We start from the raw sequence: 24,487 nt of genomic DNA on the forward strand, positions 1-24,487 counted from the left end.
AGATGATTCAATTCCATGTGTGAGTGTTTTAAATCTATAGTTGATTAAGCTAAAAAGAAATTGTACCCTTGGACTGTAGTGGCGAAAAACGCAGTTCTGAGGACTAGTTGAGATTGTGGGGAATTGCTTGGATAAATTTCAAGACAAGAACATCCATAGAACTGGATGTTGCATATTGGTTGAAGCAGAAGTCTCTCAAAGGGTTAACAGCAGCAACCAAAGTTAAAGACGACAGACAGTGCTTCTCACTCAGGCCTTGAGATAACAGCAGCAGCCTGTAGTGTAATCGGATACCTTTCCTTTGAGTCAGTGAACTCCAGCAAAGTGACGTTTTGAATTAATTAAAGGAAACCAGTGGGTTTCTCCACCTCTTTGATAAAAGTTATTATTTTCGAAAGCAATTGATTGAAATTGCCAGAATCTTAAGTTTTACCTACTTGAAATAATGTTTATCTCATTTTATTTGTGAATTAATAGAAACTTAAAGAAGATCACTGACACCATTTTAAAAACTGTAAATCTGGAGATGATAGTTGACTTTGCCAACATTTTTGTGAATGTAAGAAAAACTTGTTAAAAGAAAAATTGTTAAGATAAAGAATTAATTAAGTTGTAAATGTTATACAAATTGTGTTAAGCAAATCGTAAATTTAGTTCTGAGTTGAGATCAGAGCTAAGCTTGCAAGTTGCAGTCATTCAATTTGAATTTTCAAACATTTTTAAGTTTTAAAAGAACACTGTTAGAACCTTTTCAATCGTTTTGCTTCGAAAAAAAAACTAAAACGCGCAAGTAGAGACAGGAAAGTCTCGGGTCAAACAAAAGATGAGCTACGTAGTTCAATGGCTGGCCTTGAATTGACAGAAAATGATTAATTCAATAATTAAAAAATGTCAGTAAAAGTTTTGACTGCACCTGTAGCATTGTCTGCACTAATTCCAGAACCACCAGAGTATAATAATTTATATCCAGTCACTGCTCCCCATATTCCAATCCTGCCAGTAACTCCAGCCCTTTTGGATGATAGTGCGGGTTCCGATTTACCATCTTCACGATCAGTAGAGAAAGAGGAGCTCTGTTCCGCAAGCCCAGTTAGCTCTAGGACCAGATCTCGGACAGCAAGAGAAGCCTTGATCCTAACCAGAAACAATTAAGCATACCACCTAAAACCCTCCAAACCAAGGAGAAACCGCAAATTTCAGAACAAAGGGAGCTGCAACAGATGATTTTGAAGTGAAAGAACTCCCTCTAGTGACAGGGAGGGACGTCGAAGTCTTGGAAGAACCAGAGGAAATAGCTAGAGTGCCCCCTGGTGAGACTCGGAGACAGTTGCCGATTAGGAAGATACCAATCACCTGAATTATGCTAGCCACGCCGCACTTCAGCAAGCCCATGCGTTAGACGACGATAGACGGACACAGATCCTGAATGCGTTGAGTAGCACATTTCAAAAGCCCATAAATATTTCTGCTATCTTAGACCTAAAACCTAAGACGACTGAAGAGCCAGAGGAATTTCTGTAGCGTTTTAATGAAATCTACCGTGGGCAGTCAGGCGACTTGCCATATCAAAATGGTCAGAATTCCCCTCAATATTGTGCTATGTTAATGCATTGCCTACCACCTTCTGTGGCTACTGCTGTGAAATGCAATAACATAATTGGACAGAGAACGACCCTTCCCAGGTGGCAAGGGCAGTCAGATTTTATTGGAAGGAGGGTGTAGGCCAGGAAGGAGGCTCAGTTACAAAGGTTAAGACTGAGTATGTAATGAAAAAGGATGATCTGCGACCCCAACAAGCGGCAGAAATGGTAGTTTACCAGCAGGAGCCCCAATATTGTGACTTTGGGTGGGTGGACCAGCGAGGGGGAGGCTATCAAACGCACCCAAATGGACCCTCAGCTCCTTTTTATGGCCCACCGTATGCACCAACAGCTTTACAACCGCCGCCCCCTCTGAGGGGCCATTGGTCTACTGGGAGAAGAGGACGGGGTAGATATAGAGGGAGCAATGCATGTTTTAATTGCGGCCGTGCAGATCACTGGCAACAGGAATGCCCCTTTAAAAGACAGGCAGCAGAAGGAGATTATCCGACCCAAAGGAGGGGGTACCCACCAAGGGGAGGACAGACGAGATACACTGATTTCTCCCAGGCAAACCCTTTCCCAACACAGGATTGACTAGCTAATTTAGTCATAAGGACTCTCCAATCAGACAGGGAACCTATTATCTCTCTGCAGATAGGAGATTAACATCACTCATTTGTAAACGACACTGGAGCAGCCATGTCTTCTGTGCAATCAGAACTTCGACTACCATTATCCGACCACACCCAGCAATTGTCAGGGTTCCAAGGACAGGTGTGTGAGTATCCTATTTCTGAACCTGTGACAGTCACTTACGAGAATAAGTCTGCAGATCATCAGTTTGTAGTGACTCCTGGATTGGACTGTAACTTGTTGGCCTGAGATTTACTGTGTATCTTCCAGCTACAGCTAGAGTACGGAGACGAAGGGGTAACGGTCCAATCATGGAGGATGATACAACAGTGCTATATTTCTATCACTATCCAGTAGTGGACGTTAGACATTGAACATTCATTGCATCACGTTATCCTGGCCTATGACAGAACCGGACAAAACAGGGAGTTGGAGGACAAATACCGGCCATTAATTGGGACCGAATGGCCAGTCAAAGGTACAGCCACAGTCACGGGAAAAGAAGGTACAGCTGATTTTGTTACAATACCACCACATTTATGGCCACAGTCAGCTTCGGTAAGCCCTCATATTACACGTCAGGTCCACGACCAGTACCATGCCAGGAATCTGGGGCAAATGGTGAGGAGGGCGGTGGATCATTCAGATCCAACAGAGTACGCACTTCAAGTCATGACGGACGGCACTGCCATAAAATATTTTGAGGTCCCTGAAACGATTAACACTCGACTGCAGCATCACAGGGGACATGATGTGTTGGAATATGTCAATCCACAGGTCTGGGCGGAATACCCATCACAAGTGGGAAAGACAAATGTTACACCTATTAAGGTGATGATTAAGGATCATGTAAAGCTACCTTCCATTCGGCAACACCCCCTGAAATCCCAAGCTGCTCCGTCTATAGACAAATTAATTCAAGAGCTGTTGCAACAGGGTATTTTGGCCCCTTGCCAATCAGAATGTAACACCCCCATACTTGCTGTGCCTAAACCAGCCAAACCAGACCAGTACCGATTAGTACAGAATTTACGTTCAATCAATGCCATCGCATAGCCGTTACATGCTCTCACCCTCCAACAGGATATTACGGTGTATAGCTCCCACTCGGTCATCGCACTACTGAGGGAACTGCAGATTCAGTATCTTACCGCAGCTCGTCAGAATAGGTATGAGGTATACCTTTTGAACAATCCACGTCTGACATTTAAACACTGTACCACTATCAATCCAGCCTGTTTTCTTAGTGGTCCCCCTGTCCATGAAGACGCACCTGGCCACGACTGTTTAGCCTTGATTCAGGAAACTACCACAATAAGGGACGATTTGAGTGACATTTCGTCAGAACAACCTGACATGATTATGTGTGGTCAAATATCCCACCGGGGTTTAGTTAATGACTTACTGCAGGCCCTTCTTATGCCCGCGCAGATTTCCGTTATTAAATGCGCTGCCCACACAAATGGTTGGACCCCAGTTGACGTTGGTAATGAACAAGCAGATTGTGCAGCGCGGACAGCCGCGCAAATTCAGCAAGTGATGGTGCCTAAAATGTTAAGTCAGACTAAACGATCGACTATAAATATGTCTGCTTCTGACAAGTCAATGCCAACCATCCAAGACGTCATAAGGTTACAGGAGGACGCTCCTGAGAGTGATAAACAAATGTGGAAACGGTTAGGTTGTACATATGATTCTGTTTCCTCTTTATGGACCACGCCTGCACATCAGACTTGTATGTCTGATGTACTGGCTTTCTGGGTCATCGAATGTGTACACTTTGCAACTCATTGTGGGGCTCGGGGGACTAGTGATTTGTCACTGGACACTTGGTGGCACCCTAAAATGCAGGGGTTGGCCCAGAGTACCAGTAATCGGTGTTTGATTTGTCAGCAATATAACACCGGCAAAGGTATCCCTTGTGGGATGGGGCAAACCCCGTTGCCCAGTGGTCCCTTTGAGACGCTCCAAATGGATTACATTGAGTTGGAAAGGTGTCAATGTTATAAATATGTTTTGGTCATTGTGGATGGGTTCAGCAGGTGGGTTGAGGCGTATCCGACTATCGATAATAAAGCTGCTACTGTGGTTAAAGTTCTGATGCGGGAAATCATTCCCCGGTACAGTAGACCAGCTCAGTTGAGTTCTGATAACGGGCCTCATTTTCTTGGACAGATTAACCTGCCTCCCTTCTCCAGTGCTATTTTACAGGTGTGGAGCATGATGGGGTGGCTACGCACCATCTGTGTGATATTTGGCCTCACCTCGCTTGGAGTGTTATTGGCGACGGACATAGAAAAGGGGAATATTATCTACATTTGTAACCCCAACCAAGCTACAAGGACAGTTCAGTTATGCAAAGGTGATGTTCTTCGCTGCCCCCATATACGAAGACATGGTATCGACTCATGGAAGGTCGTCAAAGTTAAGGAGAATGCAGGAGTCATGAAGCAATTGCACCGGTCCCGGCGATGGGAAGGGAACATTATATGGACATTGCCTTGTTTTTGGAGTACATGTAAATTTGATTTTGGATGTGTTAAGATTGGTGCGATAAAGGTAACATCAGACCGTCAGGAGAGCGTAGGAAGAGATTGTGAGAGAGCGAGAGGGACGAGAGAGAGGACGGGGCGTGTGAGAAGGGAAGTACAGCTAGAACGTAGGTTATCGGGAGATACACTTAAGTTAGTTAAAAGCCAAACTGAGGAAAACCTGGGTAGTATGTATCTCTTCTACCAGATTTACCACCGCTTGTATGGCCACGGACGGGTTGTCTGCTACCCGAGCCCCGCATCAGTGTCTAGGTTATTTTCTGTTTCACCGCTTTGGGGCACTCCCCAAACGGTGGTTCATTGTCAGCGTTCCGAGCCACCGCCCGAGCAAGTCACTCTTCCTTACGATCCGGGTTCCGTACCACCGGCTATTTGCCTTCCCCTTCCTTGGGATAATTCCCATTCACAGTATGATAGGCTGCAACGGTGGAGGACATATATGCCTAGCCACTTCCCTCCCAATAGGGATTCCCGGTCGTACGAGAATTGTTTCAGCAGTGAAGGATACGGCTGTTTGCTGGTAGAGGTGGAAACGAATATAACATGTCTGTTCCCCACATGTACGGACAGGAGGTGCCATATCACCCAGGCGTCTGGCCAATGCGTTTGTTACAACAACACTTGCATTCCATTGAACGCCGGCCTCCAGCTCCTTTGTGTCTGGGGGAATGTCTCTCATATCACTGTTGGGACGAGGGCTTTCCGCATTGCTAGGCGGCCTGAATGGGCGTTTCGAAGCTAGATAAACTGGGCTACTGGGGGGTTCCTTGGCTGTCAGCAATAGGAATTATTTCATTTGTGGCCTTACCATCTTGGGAAATGAAACCTTGGGAGCTCTCGGGGCAATAACCAAGGAATTGTCTCAGCTACGGTTGTTTGCAATGCAGAACCGGTATGCTCTTGACTATCTTCTGGCCCGTGAGGGTGGGGTATGCGCCATAGTGCAGGGCAAGTGTATCATGGGAGCTCAGGACTTGACCGCTAACATCACTAAATTTATGGATCACATACGGGATCACCTGGACGGAATGCAGGATCCTGGCGCTTGGGGTAACTGGGGATTTGGAGGTTGGAAGGACTGGTTGATAAATATGGTCATGTATTTAGTGGTGGCTATCGGCTGCATCTTTGTGGGTCCAGTCATCCTTAAATGTGTGATGGGTAGAATGCGGGTTACACTGGAACAGATCAACGCCCCTAAAATCTTAGCTGTCAAAATCCATGAGGGTGCAGCAGATGAAGGGGGGCTACGCCAGGAATTGGAAATGCAGTGACAGATCTTTTTAGATGAGGGACCGTAGCTATGGATTGGATAGTTCGGTTATCATGGAATGATAAAAGGAGGGACTGACGAATGTGATATAAAATATTTACTTTAGAGACATTAGTTACTGTAATGTAGAGATAGGCCAGTCTCATTCTGGTGAGTTCACAGACAAAGGATTTCAGACCGCATGGCAAAGCAAGGAGGAGGTGTGTCCACCAAAGGAGGAGAAAAGGATGCTGGGTAATAGGGGCCAGAGGAAGGGATTGGAAGTGAGCCAATCAGAATGTCTGACTAGGTCAGGAGGGGTATAGGATGACCTCTGGGAATCGTGTATGTGAAACTTGATACCATTTGAATTGATTTGCAGAGATCCCTTTGTCTCTTTGTTCATTCGCTTTCCGGGGTGTAGGAGACGGGATGTGTCTTATACCTCTGTGAAATGAATCAAGCTTGCAAGCTAAATAAAATAACTAATGCTGTACCTGCAAACCCATCTCGACTTTTATTGAGGCCAGACTGACGGGTAAAGAAATTTGGGATTTGACAGTCAGATACAGAGAGAATATCCTGGAATGATTCACCATCGAGTGCTGGCACTGCTACCTCCGCCCTTTCCACTGGTTGTCCCGCTCACCTTGTTATTCTTCATTGTCCAGGCTAACCTTGGCGAAGATATTGAGAAACACCTGATCAGATTTCACATACACATTCCTGACTCTGCCTCGACACCACTTTTCTCGACGCCCCCATTGCCTCTTTGTGGTCAAATTCCTTGAGCATGTTCTGCATGTTCAGAGAACATTTTTTCTGTCATGACATTAAACCAAAAATCGGAACAGATGACTCCAGTGCAGAGAACCTAGAAGTGACTGTATAACACGGTGCACACACTTCCAGTGAGAGTAACATATTACATAGAATTTACAGTGATTTGGCCCGTCGGGTCTGCACCTTGGAAAAAGCACCCTACTTAAGCCCAAACCTCTGCCGTATCTCCCTACGGCCAATCCACCTAACCTGCACATCTTTGGACTTGTGGGAAGAAACCGGAGCACCCGGAGGAAACCCACACAAACACAGAAAGACAGTATAGCCTCCACGCAGACAATGACCCAAGCCGGGAATTGAACCTGGGGCCCTGGAGCTGTGAAGCAACAGTGCTAACCACTGTGCTCCCATGCTGCCGATTAATCCGGTTCCCACCTAAACTCAGACCCTGGGTCAGTGAGGCGTAGAACAAGCCAAAAGTAGAAGGTTTCCCATGTGATGTGGCGGGCATGTAAGGTTAGGTTACTAAGGATCAATGTTTTAGACAATACAAATGTGAGGGGCCTTTCATTGTTGCAGTTAAGGGTCCATCAATATGCGAGGGTTTGTGTCTCAAAGATTCATTGTTTGGTCCTCGGCTCCATTTGTGATGTCAGCTGGAGACGGGAATCAGCCCCTCGTTACAATTCATTATCTGGAGTTACCCTGGGCACGGAGTGGAATGACTATCACACCTAAATAGGAGGAGTTATGGCTGGACGAGATGTAGATCCTCACATTATTAATCTGTGTCTGTGCCTATTCCCCAGGTTTAAATGGGCGGAGAAAGGTTTGCAGCCTCGTGATCTTGTCCTTCCGTCCCAGTGACTCCCATGGCTCCCTCCCAGAGATGGAGAGAAGCATTTGTGACTGTCTCCTGCACAAACATTTTAACCGAGGGGAAATAAAGAGGAGGAGACGCAGGGTGCCACCCAGCAGATGCTTGTCTTGGTGGAGGCCCATTTAGAAGTGTGCATGAGGATGAGGCCAGGAACCCTTCCTCTGTAGCTCAGAGGGACTGCCAGCAATGTGATGGAGGCTCAATAAGTAAATAGAGCGATTTTGCACAACAGGAGACTGACAAACTGCAGCCGCAGGTTAGCTCTCCAATCCCCACACGCACTCATTCCAGCCAGGAAGACGACAGCACAGAGAGCGGAAGCCGATTCGTAGATGCAGAGCTCAGGTCCCTGCTGGACGCCATGGAAGAAAGGTGGGACACCCTGTTCCCCAAGGTGGGAAGGAGGATGCCAACTGCCATCATACAATGGGCCTGGGCGCTGGAGGCAGAGGCTGTGAGTGCCGTGGGCCCCACCATCAGGACTGGACAGCAATGCTGGAAGACGCTGCACCAGTTTCTCAGGGCCGTCAGGGTGAGTAGGCAGAATTGTGCCCCTGGCACTAACGCCCATCCAAAACACCTGTAACCCCCCCTCCCCCACACTAAACCCCACCCGCCGGCGGTGTGCACGCACCCCGCACTGCAACAAATGTCAACACCCATATCGGCCACCATGGCTGGTGCCCTGACCACGGACGCCACCAGCTGCTCCACCGAGTGTGGCACGGGTCTGACTGCCGAACACTGTCCACTTTCTGTCTCATCCCTCCCGCAGGAGAAGATGGCGAATAACCACAGTGAGAGAGGGGACCGCAGCGGGACCGCTTGACCTCAGCAGTTGCGGAACAGCGGGCACTGGACTTTGTAGGTTGGCTCGGAGAGAGGGCAGTCACCGAGACGGAGATCTGAATCGGGCAACCAAGTGAGCTCCTCGCTGCATGGTGGATTCCCATGGCACGCATGGGCACCACGCCCACCCCACCACCACCCCACCCCACACCCACACCACCCACACACCGCCTCGCCCCACACCCACACCATCCCTCCCTCACCCCACCCCACACCACCCCACCCCACCCCCACACCACCCGCATACCACCCCACACCATCACCACTCTCCCACCACCCCCACACCATCCCACCCCACCCTCACACCACCCCCACAGCACCCCGGCCCACCCCCACACCACTCCCTCATCACCCCACCCCACCCCCACCCCACCCCACTCTCCCACCACCCCCTCACCATCCTCTCACTACCCCAACACCATCCTCTCACCATCACCCTCCAATCATGGGTCACGAATTGTGTCTTGCAGGATCACCGGGCGATGATGCGGGCCCTTCTGGTGTCCCCAACCCCAATACCAGGAGAGCAGCGAGGAGGATGCAGACACGGGCACGGGTGGGCGCCCTCGACCCGCAGCCAGAGGTACCCCAGAGCACCAGTCTGGGGATGAAATTGACTTCCCATCAGAGCTGTCTCCAACACCCTCCACCATCCCAGAGACACTCACCTGGGCTGGGCAATTCAGTGAAGTGGGCCTTGTGGCAGGATCTGGTGCACATCACTCACGTGGAGCAGTACAGCAGGTGGAGGGAGGATCCCCCGAAGGGGTGGACGGTGGGACGGTGACCCTTTCCCAGGGACCAGCTGCCTTGTGGGCAAGTTTCGGCCTTCAGGAAAGGGCGGTGACATCTATTGTGGAGATGCAGTCTCAGAGCCAGGGACTACATGAGGGGAGTCGGCAACCACCCACCGCCTGAAGGTGCAGTTAGAGCTGGTGAACCAGCTGTAGGGCAGGAGATGGTGCCGACCATGCGTACTACTGAGGTCAACACCGTACGTGCAGTATCTGCAATGGAGGCCTTGAGGGCGAAGGTTTCGGCCATGGGTCAAGATGTCCAAGGCCTGGGCCACTCTGCACTGTCAGTGGCCAAGGCCCAGGACAGGGCTACCCTCTCACAGGCAGCCATGTGCCAGGGCCACCTGGATTTTGCAGCAGCACTCCTGGGCATGGCCCAGTCACAGGGGGACTATGACTGAGGGCCTCGGCAGCATTGCCCGGGTGCTGGCCGCCGTGCCACAGACCCAGAGGGAGGTGGCACAGTCACTGTCCGATGTAGCACAGACCCAGAATGTGGTGGCCCAGTCCCTGGGTGAAATGGAACAGTCCTAGAGGGATGAGTTCCACTCCCTGCCCTCCATGGCTGCGAGCATTGCGACCTTGGTCTGGGCGCCTCAAAGAGTTCATGAACCGCCAAGTGCGCCAAGGTAAAGGCGCCGCGCGCACTACCCGGGTTTCGGGCGCAGATGTGCATAATGCCCAGGTTTCGGGTGAAGAGGTGCATGATGCACATCTCATGGTCACACACCAGCTGCACGTTCATCGAGAGGAACCCCTTTCAGTTTGTGAAGACCAGCCTGTCCTATACCGGAGCTCGTAGGGTGACATGCATCCCATCAATCACCGAGCTCTGTGAGATTCCCGACAAGCCCCCTCTCAGCGCTTGGAAGTTTCCCGTTTCATAAAGGATCTGGGCGACCATCACCTTGATGGCCAATGGGAACGGGTGTACTCCCCCATTCCCCCGGGGTGCCAGATGCACCATGATCTGGTGGATATGTCTTAGACGGCATGCTCGATCCGGCAGGTCCTGGGATCACATGTGCTGCCGGTACACATGAGGCTTTATGCGGAACCTCCTTTGCACCTCCTCCTCCTCTGCCTGTTGGGCGAATGCCTTCCATCCTAAGCGACTGACTCCCGTGCCTCTGGGGCAGGCTTCGCTACTGAAACGTCCTCCTCAATCACCACCAGATAGTACAGCCTCTGCATCCCAGGGCTGCCGTGACTACGCACAAGGCCACCATTCAAGGTTGAATCCCAATGCCCATTGTCTGCAGGGTTGAAGGTCAGACATGTAGCATGGTGCATACCTCTGTGCTCAACCAGATCCAAAGGTATACACGGTGGTTCCGGCCTGCATTGAAGACCCTGCCCCCGCATGTCCCCCTCTCCCATCCTGCCCCTCGCAGTCCAACACCGTTAATGATATGGAAACATCGTTTACTGTACATGCGGAGGAGAACGCATTGATGCTGCTGTCGAGGTGCCGGACATTACAAATTGGTGCGCACCCGGCACCCACCATGATTTTGGCTTCACGACCAATTCTCCCCCCAATCTCCTTTCCCGATTTCCCAGTCGGCCTGGGGAGAATCCCGCCAATGATGAGGATAAAGGGGAGTGAGATTAGCTGAACTGATCTTCCAGAGAGTGTGAAAGAGAAACATGTGCCAAATGGCCAACAGCAGCTGTGTGTTACCCATCGATAATCTGCCTTGGACTCGAAGATTTCTCCAATTGAATTTCAACTGGTGAAAGAGAGCAGCCATATGCGAGAGTGTAAAGGAACTGCCCAAACTGGGCACGCTGACGTTAGCATTACTGAATGGTAAATAAAGACAAAGGCCACGCAACAATCACAGATTTGTCCAGAGCAAGATAGACGGAGGGTTTCAAAGCTGGCATAGGGCAGGCATTAAAAGGATGGGGGACCTGTTCATAGACGGGACCTTTCCCAGCCTGAAAGCGCTGGAGGAGAAATTCAGTTTGCCCCCTGGAAATGCTTTCAGATACCTTCAGGTACGCGCAGTTCTAAAAAAACAGGTGGTGTCATTTCCGCTGCTACCCCCACACAGGATACAGGATAGGGCGGTCTCCGGCACCTGGGTAGGGGAGGGGAAGGTGTCGGACGTCTACCAGGAATTTCAGGAGGCGGAGGAAGCCCCAGTGGAGGAACTTAACGGTAAATAGGAGAAGAAGCTAGGTGGGGAGCTCGATGCGGGCCTGTGGACGGATGCCCTAAACAGGGTTAATTCTTCATCATCATGTGCCAGGCTTAGCTTAATCCAGTTTAAGGTGGTCCACCGGGCACACATGACGGCAACCAGGATGAGCAAGCTCTTTGGGGTTGAGGATAAATGTGCGTGGTGTGCGGGAAGCCCTGCAGATCATGTCCATATCTTCTGGGCATGCCCGGCTCTTGGGGGTTTCTGGCAGAGTTTTGCTCTGGCAATGTCCAAGATCTTAAACACGCGGGTGGTGCCGAGTCCAGAGATAGCGATCTTTGGTGTGTCAGACGTTCCGGGGGTTCAGGAAGCGAAACAGGCCGTCGTATTGGCCTTTGCCTCCCTGGTAGCCCAGAGACGGATCCTTTTAATGTGGGAGGACTCGAAGCCCCCGAGTGTAGAGACCTGGGTTAGTGACATGGCTGGCTGTCTCAGCCTCGAGAAAATAAAGTTTGCCTTGAGAGGGTTCTCTCGGAGGTGGCAGCCATTCCTCGACTTTCTAGGAGAGCAGTAATGTTCAGCAGCAGCGGCATCCCGGGGAGGGGGGGAGGAGAATTGTTATGTTGTATTGTTCTTTTCTTTGTATATATGATTAACTTTTACTTCATTTTGTTATGTTAATGGTTGCGCACGGTTATGCAAAAATTATGTATTTGACAAAAATTTTGAATAAAAATAATGTAAAAAATAATAAAGACAAAGGCCATTGGGTGAAATGATATGAAATCTACATATGGGAATCATGCTGTTTACAGGAACGATTCTAATGCTGGTTAATACAGCTTCCAATTGTTTTTTATTACATGTGATGGGACTTGTACACTCTTGTGGTAAGGAGGTGGATGGAGTACAATTGCATCACAGAGTTTCTACAAGGGAATTCATTCAGCTGTCGAAACTTGTTTGTGGGAAATTACAAAAAAACAACTTGAACCGTTTTCTAACCTCAGCTTCCCTGGAGAGATCCTGGAGAGTATAAAATGAATGCAGTTTAATTGAGAGACATTGGTTGCTTCTCAACGGAAGAGATTCACTCCACACAGAAAATGCATCGATCAATTCAGATGGTCAGGAAAATATACTACTTGATACTTGCCATAATTGGTGTTCCAGGTAAGGGTTTATAACAAATGAAGTTCTGAAATTATGCACATGTGCTGGTTTCCGGAAATCACCTCCTCATGGCTGCTTTAGTCACAGAAAATCTTTCATCACGAAGGATTAAGAACATTATTGTTTAATTCAAGGACACTGGTTGTTGCTGTTCCTGGAAATCACAGCATTTTAAAAAGTGCCTGGAAAACGGCTTACAAGCTGTTTTTTGGTTTCGGTCTGCGTGCTGAATGCAGAAATTGTTACATAATATATTTTATGTTCGTGGCAGTAATGTGACTAAGTAATCTATGTTAAGGTGTCCAGTCTCTATATCAGCTAAAGCTGTGCTTCTGTGTTGTAAAAGGCGTGGCCATTATTGATGGAAACCACTTGATTATTTAAAATTCAAGCAACCAATGGAAATGTGTTTTGATTGCTAGAGATTCACTGGAGTACAGATAATTTTACAAGGAGTGGTGGTCAGTCCTAGCTAAGCAGGTCATGGAACCTAGTGGGCTACAGATTATATAATCAATGGGAGAAGCCAGATCTGTGTGCAGTTTTTCAGTCTGCCAGAAGGTTTGAGTTGAATAGCAGGCTTGCCAAATGCAGTCTGGCTGGGCACAAGAGTCTGATAAGACAGAAGGATTTTCAGACTTCCTGAAAGGGAACTCTCTCCAATGGTCTGCACAAATAAGCAGGGAAAGCGTTGTGTTAACTTTACTTCTAAGTGGCATTTGAACCATCTTGGGTTGCTTAGTTGGAATATATATGGCGATGGTGTAAGGCATCAGTTTGAGATTTTCCTTATGTTTAAGAGCTCTTTAACTGATAATTGTAAAACTATCTTCTTTGCTCTAAATGTGGGTAATTCTATTCTTAAATTAAAGTTTGTTTGAAATAAAGGATACTTATTAATCAGAGTGATCACTCAGTTTAAGTGGGAATTTACTGGTAAGATTACTCTTTCAGTGAGGACGAGTTTCCTGGGTGCGGAAGAGGTTACTGTAGTTGTTTTGCAAGGAGTGGTTAAAACAAAACTTTTGGATTTGGCGATCAAACTGCAATTGACTTTACCTGAAGGGGTGCAGGCGTTGGAGATAATTAAAGCGATAGCTCAGCATTGAAATTCACCAAAGGCATCATTCGGAATCACTCGAACTAGCTAAAATTTAATTACGAGTGAAACATTTTGAAATGGAGGAAAAGCTTGAGCTCCTCAAAAGAAAATTGAAATGAGGAAACTTGTTGTGGAAATGGAAAGATGAGCAAGGGATGAAAAGGAAAGAAGCAAACGAAGAAGAAAAGGTAAAGGAAAGAGCAGCAGCGGTAGAGGGAAAAGACAAGCAGAGAGATTTTGAACTTCGGAAAATGAATCTGCAAATAGATTACAAACTGAAAAGTTTGCAGTTAAATGCGGACATTGAGGCTGTTGTATTATATTACTTCTCCTGGTAACATGTTATATTACTTGAAGCAATGTATGTTACACATTTTTTTATGCCGAGAAGTTCTTAAGTTTGATGATGATGAATACTCAAAGTCATCTCGTGATAGCGAATAATTTATTGAGTAACTAATCAATTAACTTGTGAGTTTGATTCTTCAATACTTTTATCAATACTTTTACTAGCAGTTAAATTAAACAAGATAGGATTGGATTAACTATGAATATTATACTTGTTCTCTGAGCTACCTCTATGCTTCTGTTCTCTAGTCACAACACACCCAAAGAGAACGGGGAAACAGATTGAGCCTGTATTTATACCCCCTACTAGTGTTGCCCTCTAGTGATCAGTTGACTGTACTGACTAACCATTAACCCTTTATGTCTATACATATACAGAGATCACTACAGAGGCAAGTTCAGAGGAAGGCAGGACCCCACTTTGTCAAAAGCCTCGAGTGAAAATGTTTGAATATATTCATGAACTTCCTACGGTTGACGAGAAAGATGTCGAAAAACGTCTTTTGTCTCATTGAGAAATTAGCCAAATACCATGTGGGTATTGTTGGTTCAAACAAAATTGTTAGATGGAGCGAGTGAAGTGTTTGCATTGTTAGCAGAGGAGTTATCTAGGGATTATGATGAGGATAAAAGCCAATTAAATGCATATGGACTAGTGCCAGATTCCTATGGATGAAAGTTTAGAAATCTATGGAAGGAATCATGTCAGACGTATATGGAATTTGAAAGAATTAAACAAAATAATTTTGATATGTGGTTAAGAGAATTAAAAATTGACCGAACGCATGAAACCCATGGGGACATAGTTATTTGTTGACCAATGTGAAGATTCACTTCCTATAGTAGTGAGAACTGCTGTGAAAGAGCAAAGGGTTAAAATTACTCGACTGGCAGCAGAGCACTGTCAATTAGTTCATAAATCAAGGTTTGTAGTTCAACATCAATTTTAAACTATGAAGGATATGAGCTGGGGAAATGAGAAGACTGCAGGTAGTGAAGGCAAAGCAAGTCTCGGAGATATTGATGACTTTTCAGCTCAGGTCAGAAAGGAATCGTCTGGGTGTGGAAGTGATTGAAGAAAAGTTCAATGTTTTCATTGTAATAAGTTTGGATCCACCAAGTCACGGTGTTGATGTCTTAAGATAAAAACTAGGAAGACAAACAGGATAAACTAACAGGGTTTATTAAAATGGGAAAAAAATGTGGTTACCTCTCAAGAGGTGCACAATACTGCACACTGGCTCAGAGGGTGCATGTTAGGAAGGTGTCTGGTTTGTTTAAATATTTTAGATGTGGGGTCGGGTTTACACATGTCGACAAGGTGGGTATGTAAAGAGATTAAGACCTTCAGGCATACAGGAGGAAGTCAATTTTTAATGGGTGAGAGACAGAGGTATGTAGTTCAGATTAAAATTGCCCGATAAAGTGGTAAAATGTGGGATCACAATGAAGTGTGTCGTATTCCATTATGTAAAACTGGTGAAGTGGCTGCAGGGTAATTATCTTTTACAGGCAGGTCCAGTCCTTCGTGGGTAATTATATAGCGAGTGATGCCTACTGTGGTTGAAAGGCAGTGGAAAGTGAAGCGACTGAGGTGTTTCAAGAATCATATCCGAGTGGTGTTACTAGATTGTGTGGGAATAAAATCACAAAGTCACAGGTTGAGACATGAGGCGGAGAAAACAAGGAGTACGGATAGCGAGATTGAGGTTCATTTATCAGGTCCAGCCTTTAACCAGATGACTGATAAAGAACAAGAGCAAGTGGAGGGTGGAGGTCAGCTGTGGAATTCTCTGTCAGCGGATCCTCCGGCCCGCCGGTAGCACACCCACACCCGCACGTTTGCTGACGGCGAGGGTCGGCCCACAATCGGGTACTCCATTGGCCAGCTACGGGAATGGGGAATCCTGCTGCCGACGGGGGTGCGACGTGCAGGACTGGTGGACCGGAAAATTCCGCATATCTTTAGTTCCAGAAAAATAGGAGAATTACAACAGAGGAATTCAGAGATAAAGTTGATCAGAAAGCATACACAGAGATAGAATCTGAGTAGCCAGGAGTGTTATTACACAATAAATAATGTATTAATAAGGAAGTGAAGCCCTTTAAATGTTCAGGTTGATGATAAAAGGTCAGAGCTTGATCACATGGTATTAACAGTGCGTTATAGAAATGAAGTTCTGTGGGTAGCACATGAGATTCCTGTAGGGGGTCATTTAGGAGTAAGGACAACTCCAGTAAATATACAAAAACATTTTCATTGGCCTGTCCTGCAGCGGGATGTAGTTGAACTTTGCCATACATGTCATACTTGATTGGTATTGGAAAATCTTAAACAACAAGCAAGCCAGCTACCTTAATACCCATTCTTGCATTTGAGGAAACATTTGTTGAGGCCTCAATTGTTAAGATGATAAAAAGTAATCAATGTTTGTTGACAATAATGGGTGTGGTTGCTAGATTTCCGGAAGCAATTCTGTTGCAAAATATTGCAGCAAAGAAGGTTGTAGTGGACTTAACTTTGTTTTAGCAACATACGGGCTAACAAAAGATATCTAGTCGGATCAGAGATCCAATTTTATCGCAACGTTATTCAGGGAAGTTATTAATAGCTGAGGAATAAAGTGCATCATCCAGCATCAGAAGGAGCTTTAGAAAGGTGGCATTTGATAAGTGGAATCAGACTTTAAAGACAACATTCATATTATCATAGAATTTACAGTGCAGAAGGAGGCCATTCAGCCCATCGAGTCTGCACCGACTCTTGGAAAGAGCACCCTACCCAAGGTCTACACCGCCACCCTATCCCCATAACCCAGTAACCCCACCCAACACTAAGGGCAATTTTGGACATTAAGGGCAATTTATCATGGCCAATCCACCTAATCTGCACATCTTTGGACTGTGGAAGGAAACCAGAGCACCCGGAGGAAACCCATGCACGCACGGGGAGGATGTGCAGATTCCGCACAGACAGTGACCCAAGCCGGAATCGAACCTGGAGCTGTGAAGCAATTGCGCTGTCCACAAGGCTACCGTGCTGCCAACATTTTGACTGTGTTGTCTTCTTTATTTCTCTGTGAACCACAAGCTGTTTCCTATATTGACTGAATGACCACATGACTGGTGTACTAGTTCAAAGACAGTTTATTAATAACACAAGACTTATTTCTATCTGCAATGATATTTAGTTTACGCACTAAACTAGACCTAATCACTAAAATGACCTTTACTTCACTTCGGGGTGACCGGCTCTGTGCAAGAGATCAGGCCTTTAACTCTGTCCACGTGGGTCGGTTGGAAGTCTTCAGGTTTGTCGCGGCTGGGCTCGTCCTTCATGTAGTGATTGTGGGTCCTTGAACTTGGCTAGTTGATATGCTGCAATTGGTCTCACACAGGCTGGTCCAAAAGAGGCCGATCTTTCGGTTTGCAGTTCTTCTTATCCCCCTGGGCTTTCGCGCCCTTTGGGGTGGTCCGAACTCCAGATCCAATAGATCGATAGAGTTCCGATCACCCTCATTGATCCTGGCCAATTAGGGGGCGGATACCTCAGTGGCTGGGCGGGTCCTAGCTACCATTGTCATAGGCACGACGGCCTTTACAACTAATGGCAAGTGGCGCCGGTTCGTCTGCTACTGTTGTAACTCCTTGATTCAAACTTGATTGTCCTGGCGGAAATGGTGATTGACTCTTTATGGGTACAAGTTTCAGTCAGGCCTGGCTTCTTTGCACAATACACAGAGGCTGTGTTCCTGTCTGTGTTCAAGCTGACCACAATTCCCATGATCTTTTGCAGGTAGCCATTTTAGATGGCTACAGATACAAAGATCGCGCAGATACAAAAGGAGATTGCAAGCATGCTTAAGAATATCACTGAAGTCAGTTACAATGATTGGAGATCAACTATTCTGATGGTACCAAAACCAGATGGAATGAAATGATTGTGTGTTGGACAAGCAAAGTGTAATATCAAAGTTTATTTACTAAAAGTATACTGAGCAGTACCTTTCACAGAAAGGGTGAAGGAGATTCTGGCTTTTGATCATAGATCATAGAATTTACAGTGCAGAAGGAGGCCATTCGGCACATCAAGTGCTCTTGGAAAGAGCACCCTACCCAAGGTCAACACCGCCATCCTATCCCCATAACCCAGTAACCCCACCCAACACTAAGGGCAATTTTGGACAATAAGGGCAATTTATCATGGCCAGTCCACCTAACCTGCACATCTTTGGACTGTGGAAGGAAACCAGAGCACCCGGAGGAAACCCACGCACACACGGCGAGGACGTGCAGACTCCACACAGACAGTGACCCAAGCCGGAATCGAACCTGGGACCCTAGAGCTGTAAAGCAATTGTGCTATCCACAAGGCTACCGTGCTGCCCCAAATGGCATGCGTCAGTTTAAAGTGGTGCCATTTGGAATGAATAATGCGTGAGCAACATTGCGAAGACTAACTGGACTACACAATTGTGCAGTGTACACTGCAGGTTTGGTGGTGTTCAGGTCTCTGCGAAAGGAGCTTTTGGAACATCTGAAGGATTTGCTCGATTGTCCACAGTGGGATGATTTGGTGGTAAACCTGACACAACGTCTGTTTACCAAAGCTAAATCACATTATGAAGCCACATTGTTGGTCATGGTCAGATTAACGCATGGAATGAGAAACTTAAAGCGATTGGGCACTTCACAATGCCATCGACGAGAAGAGAAGTTCTGAGATTTCTGATATTGTGTCCCTTTTGGCAGAAACCCCACGCCACATTTCACCATGATGGTTGTTCCACTGTGTTCCGCCACCCTGGGCTAGTGCGCGGTCAATTCCAGCCTCACTTTACCCTGAGTCGCAGCACAATTTAAATTGACAATTAATTCTTCTAAAATATCCGCGGGCTCTGGACTGTCGCTGACAAAAGACGACAGTCATCAGGTATGTAAATGTAAACACATTTTGAAAAATTAATAACAATAACTATAATTAACTATGCAGTAGATGAAAGTGGTTAACTATTATCTAAATACTAACCCACCTCTTTTACTCACCCCCACTCACTGTACACACAAACGCAAGACTGACAAACAAACACAGAGGGGAAAAAGGTGTAAATACAATGATGGAAGTAAAAGGATAAGGGTCTTTGTTTCAAATGGTTGTATTATAGTTCAGCTTTTTCATACGTTAGCCTTCTCGTACTCCTTTCTACAGTCTAGCCCTTCAGTTCGAGGTTTTTGTTTTCAGTCCATAATGGTTTTCAATACAGATTCATCCAAGTCTAAAGAAGCTCTCCGCAGGTACAGACATCCTCATTAGGCAGCATTAATGGAGGAAGAGAGAGCGAGAGGGAGAACGTGAAAGAGAAAGATACACATTCACAGCTGCTCAACTCAGCGTCCAGGCTCCGAATGTCCTTTCTATGGTGATCTGAAAACAATTCCACTCAGGTAGGACCCATCATTGCCTGTCACCGGGCAGAATATGGCCCTTTGCCAATTCATTGGCTACCAGCCAACCAATTGAACCGCCTACCTCCGATCTCTCGGGTGCCACAAAGTCTGAGTTCTGCTGTTCAAAAACTCCACAGTTCATTATTTTACAACGTTTGAGTTCCTTGCTTGCTCTTTCGCCTTAAAGGTATATGTTCAGAAAATATCCATGATCAAAATGATAACCACCAAGTAAAAGGAATGGGAAATAAAGGAATCACCACAAAAGGCACCTTACAACTGACTGACCTTGGAAGACAGAACTAGAAATTCCTTTGGATGGCTGACCGTTTGGAGGTACTGACAAACTGAAAACTATGCTAGCTGTCGCATCAGTTTGAATCACACCGAATTACCACAAGCAATTTCAGGTGGCCATTGATGCCAGTGATGTGGGCCTTGGTGCTGTTATGTTACAAGAAAATGAAGAAGCTATGGAAAGACTTGTTTGCTCCCCCACCCCCCAAAAGCCAAATACTCGTCAAAGGATGTATTCGACCATTGAGTAGGAGGCGTTGGGTTTGGCATTGGCTTTGCAACCTTTTGGCATTGATGTTGCTCCAAATTCATCAGCGATAATTGTTTACACAAACCATAATCCATTGAAGTATTTGGTGAAGTTTAAAGATTGAAACAAAATACTTATTAGATGGAATTTATTGCGACAACAATTTAACTTGAAAGGTATGCATGTGGCAGGAAGAGAGAATGTGAATGCCGATATTTTATCATCATTTGAGATGAAAGAAGAATGGAACGTCAAAATTGGGAAAGACAGACTTAAATGTACTATACTGCTGTTTAAATGTTCATGCATAAATATGAGGGGATATGTATCATATAGAGCAATGTGAGTGCATAGTAATGAGTAGTGTTTAAAGTTGAAAATGTTATGCAAAATGAAGCCATATTTTCATATTGCTAGTTCATTCTGTTAAGGGGTTAAGTGTGAGGAATGTACAGAATTGGTATATTTCCATTGCATTTCATATCTGTTGCAGGAATGCTCTTCAAAGTCTGGTTAAGGTAATATCTGTTGCAGTCATATTATTAAAGAACCTTGATTATGATATCCAGACTGTGTTTCTGTTAAAAATTATTTTAAGATGAGTAAAACATTAGGTAACCATTGTTTCTATCTATTTATGTCTTTTCATACAGAAAGCTAATGAAACATTGTTATTGTTTCTGGAAATCCCCTGGGTAATCGATCATTTATGAGAGATTGTATTTTGTACTAGCTGATTAAGTGACGGGACATTATAGTGGGATGCAATGATGAAATTAATGGGACGAGCCTTGTATTGCTGTAGTTTTGCAGTGTGTAATCAGCTTTTATGTTGAACAGCAGTTATGCAAATTCTGCCAGGGCCTATTAAGACGCAGTGTATTGGATCTGCTGTTAAAAAAGTCTCTCTTTCTCCAAAAGGTCTACACCGAGATAAGCATGTAACCTATTTTGTCAACTTTACGTAGAAATGATATTTGAACTGTATTGGGTTGTTTAATTGGAATGAGTGAGTGAGGTGCAGACAGTAAGTACACGTTTTAAAATTTTATTTAAGACCTATTAACAAAGTTATTTATTTGATGCTAATCTTGTTAATTCTGTGTTTAAATTAACATGTGTTTTGACATAGACTATACTTATTGGTCAGAGTTATCATTCCTGGGGTGAAGTACCCTTCCTTCCAGTTTTACAAATAGAAAAAGAGCTCTGGGTTCCCGTCTGGTATTCAAAGAAAATTTGGGGCCTGTCCGTTTCCCCAATAGTATTAGTTTTAAACGACATTTTGTAAGAGCTGACTGAAAGTTCAGAAATCTGCTGATAAAAGGTGTTTTTTTGGACAAACGCAGCATTTGCGTGAAATTGTTGGGAAGCGGCATATTCATTCGCATAAAGTCCTGTTGATCAGTTGAATGCAATGATTTCAACATAGGCTAGGATGATTTTTTACACTGGCAGTTGCAAGTTTGGCTTTAAAAAATAAACAATCTCTTCATATTGCTAGTTAGGGGGAAGGTCTGATGTAAGTAGAAATTGTTATATATTACATATAATAATTATATTTGTGGCAGTAATGTTTTAATAGCCTGGATGAGGTATATATTTGTTGCAGTAATATTATTACAGAATCTATGTTGTGATATCCAGACTGTATGTCTGTTAAAGCTGTAATTAAGAGTGGCTAATGGTGGGGAAATGCTTGATCCCGACCATTCACTTCTTTTTACAGATAAATGGGCTATTAACTTGTGATCCGATTGCTGGAGATTCCCCAGAGTGTCGGTAATTTATGGGAGAGTGGTGCTAAATCCAAGCTAAGCAGGCCATGGAACTTAGTGGGATACAAGGATATAATGAATGCAGGCTAGGTATATCTGTAGTTTTGCTGTCTGCTATAAATTTTAAGTTGAACAGCACTTTTGCCAAATGTGGTCAGCTTGGGAGGAGAATTCTGACAAGACAGAAGAATTTTCAGTTTGTTCCTAAAAGGCAATCTCTCTCCAAAGGTCTGCACAAATAAGCAAGTAATCATGTTCTGCTAACTTTATTTATCAGTAGAATTTTAACTTTATTGTGTTGCTTTGTTGGAATAGAGAAATCGGGAAGGTGTGAGGCATGAGTTGAAGTTTTTCCTTGTGTTCAAACACTGTTTACCCGATAATTGCTGTTATTTTCCTTGATGTTAATGCGGTTACTTCTTTGTTTAAATTTGCCATTCTCATCCCGTACCAATACAATGTTGTGTTCTGGACCGGGATCTTGACATCTGGAAGAAAGGAGAAGGATCAACTGGGCGCTTGAAGATATCAGCTCTTTGCATTTCAGAGCGTGCCCACAGCGGCACATATTTAGAAGCTGAGTGTCTGAAGATTATTCTCATGTCCGCCTGAAAAACAGTGCAAGAGTCATGGTTGGATTTATTGAGCTATGACCCAATTGTAAGCCACACATATTATCTGGCTAATGCTTCCTGCCTGGTCTCAGGAATAGGCAATATTTTCTGTAATTCCACTCTCTTTTCCTTTTTATGTGTTACAGTGAATTTGGTGTCAATTTTGATTCTTTCCCGTGGAAAGTGCAGCCTCTCCACCTGCACCACACGCTACTTGGTGGCTATGGCAACAGCGGATCTTCTGGTCATTATCACTGAGGTCATACTGAACCGAATCAATAATTATTATTTCCCATTGAATTTCCTAAAAATCACCACTGTGTGTAGTGTTCGCTACGTCCTGCTCCGTATAGCCATAGACTGTTCTGTCTGGTTCACTGTCGCTTTCACTTTTGATCGATTTGTCGTCATTTGTTGTCAGAAGCTGAAATCTAAATATTGCACCAAGAGAACTGCAGCTGTGGTCCTAGCAATTATCGGCATTCTGTTCACTGTGAAAAACATCCCCATATACTTTCGATTTAAACCGAGATGGATTATCGACAATGTACCATGGATGTGTTCAAATAAGCGGAGCTATTTTACTGACCCTGTTTGGATTGGATTCAGAAAATTTGAAAAAGTTCTAACGCCACTGATACCATTCGCTTTAATTTTGCTGCTGAACGTACTGACAGTCAGACACATTTTGGTGACCAGCCGGGTCCGTGTGCAACTGAGAGGTCAGAGCGTGGGGGATAATCACAGTGACCCGGAGATGGAGAGCAGAAGGAAGTCGATGATTTTACTCTTCTCCATATCCGGCAGCTTCATCCTCCTGTGGTTTGTTTATGTTTTGTATTTCTTTGATGTGAATGACTTCTTAGATGATGATTCATTTTACATCTTTGAAAATGTTGCCTATATGCTGAGGAACTTAAGTTGCTGCACAAACACCCTGATTTATGTCCTGACTCAGTCTAACTTCAGAGAGCAATTGAAGAGCATGCTGAAATACCCAGTTATATCAATTATTAAATTAATTAATAAACAACACATCTGAGACCAATCAGATGGTGAGGCAGTGCTGAAATGCAAGAGGGTAAAGCAGGTAGCTCGGAAAGGAAAGGCCAGGAGGAGTGGGGGAAACAAAATAACTGTTAGGGATGGGCAAGGGTGAATATGAATGTTTCAGGAGAGGAGTCAGATGATTTCCTGGTGTGCTGGAAATAAATGAGCAAACACCATCGTTCCTTTACCTCCTCTGCTTGATTTCCCATTTCCTCGCATTTTCCCAAAAGTAAAACTTAGCGGGTTCACAGAAAAACAAAATTGTTCGCATATTAGAAATATTACTGTGACAATGCATTATTCTTATTTATTTATCAATACATTCATTGAGTCAATAAACGCTTTATTAAATCTGAGTCCCGAGCTTTCTTAACGCCTGGCTGGGTAATTGGGAAGGTGGGGAATGGGAAGATGGGGAATGTGGCATATGGGAGTTTGTGGAAGGTGGGTAATGGGGAAGATCGGTTTGGGAAAGGTGGTGTGTGGAGTGGGAAGGTTGACGAGGTGATGTGGAAGATGGGCTTAATGAACATGCGGGATGGGGCAGGCGGGACTGGAATTTGTGGGAAATGGGAAGGTGAGAGGGTGGAGAATGTGGAGGATGGAAAATGTAGTGGATGCGGATTGTGGAGGATTGAAAATGTGGGTTGGGGCAAGTTGAGGAATGGCTAAGTTGGGGGATGGGAAAATGGGCATTGGGAAAGTTGGGTGACGAGGAAGGGGGTGGGGTTGGGAATGTTTTGTTGAGGCAGGTGGGTGCGAAATTGGTGTCATGGGGGTGGAGTGGGGTATTGGCATGGTGAGGGTGGGAAAGTTAGGGGGTGGGGTGGTTGGGATGGCAAAGGTGTCCTTTGTGGAACATTCATGATTGGGAAGGTGGCGACAGGAGAAGGTATGGAATGTGGTACATCAGGGATGGGGAATGTTGGGAATGAGGAATGTGGAATA

General features: G+C 45.4%; 1 protein-coding gene across 1 annotated transcript; it reads left to right on the top strand.

Moving 5' to 3' along the window:
* The first annotated feature begins 9,867 nt into the window (after positions 1-9,867).
* LOC140411343 (probable G-protein coupled receptor 139) lies at positions 9,868-23,800 on the top strand. The gene is made up of 2 exons (XM_072500464.1): positions 9,868-9,958; positions 22,495-23,800. Exons 1-2 carry the CDS (start codon positions 9,868-9,870, stop codon positions 23,529-23,531), a joined length of 1,128 nt encoding a protein of 375 aa, XP_072356565.1. The 3' UTR covers positions 23,532-23,800.
* The last annotated feature ends 687 nt before the right edge of the window (positions 23,801-24,487 follow it).

This window comes from Scyliorhinus torazame, chromosome 4, assembly GCF_047496885.1.
Source record: "Scyliorhinus torazame isolate Kashiwa2021f chromosome 4, sScyTor2.1, whole genome shotgun sequence".
Lineage (NCBI taxonomy): Eukaryota > Metazoa > Chordata > Chondrichthyes > Carcharhiniformes > Scyliorhinidae > Scyliorhinus > Scyliorhinus torazame.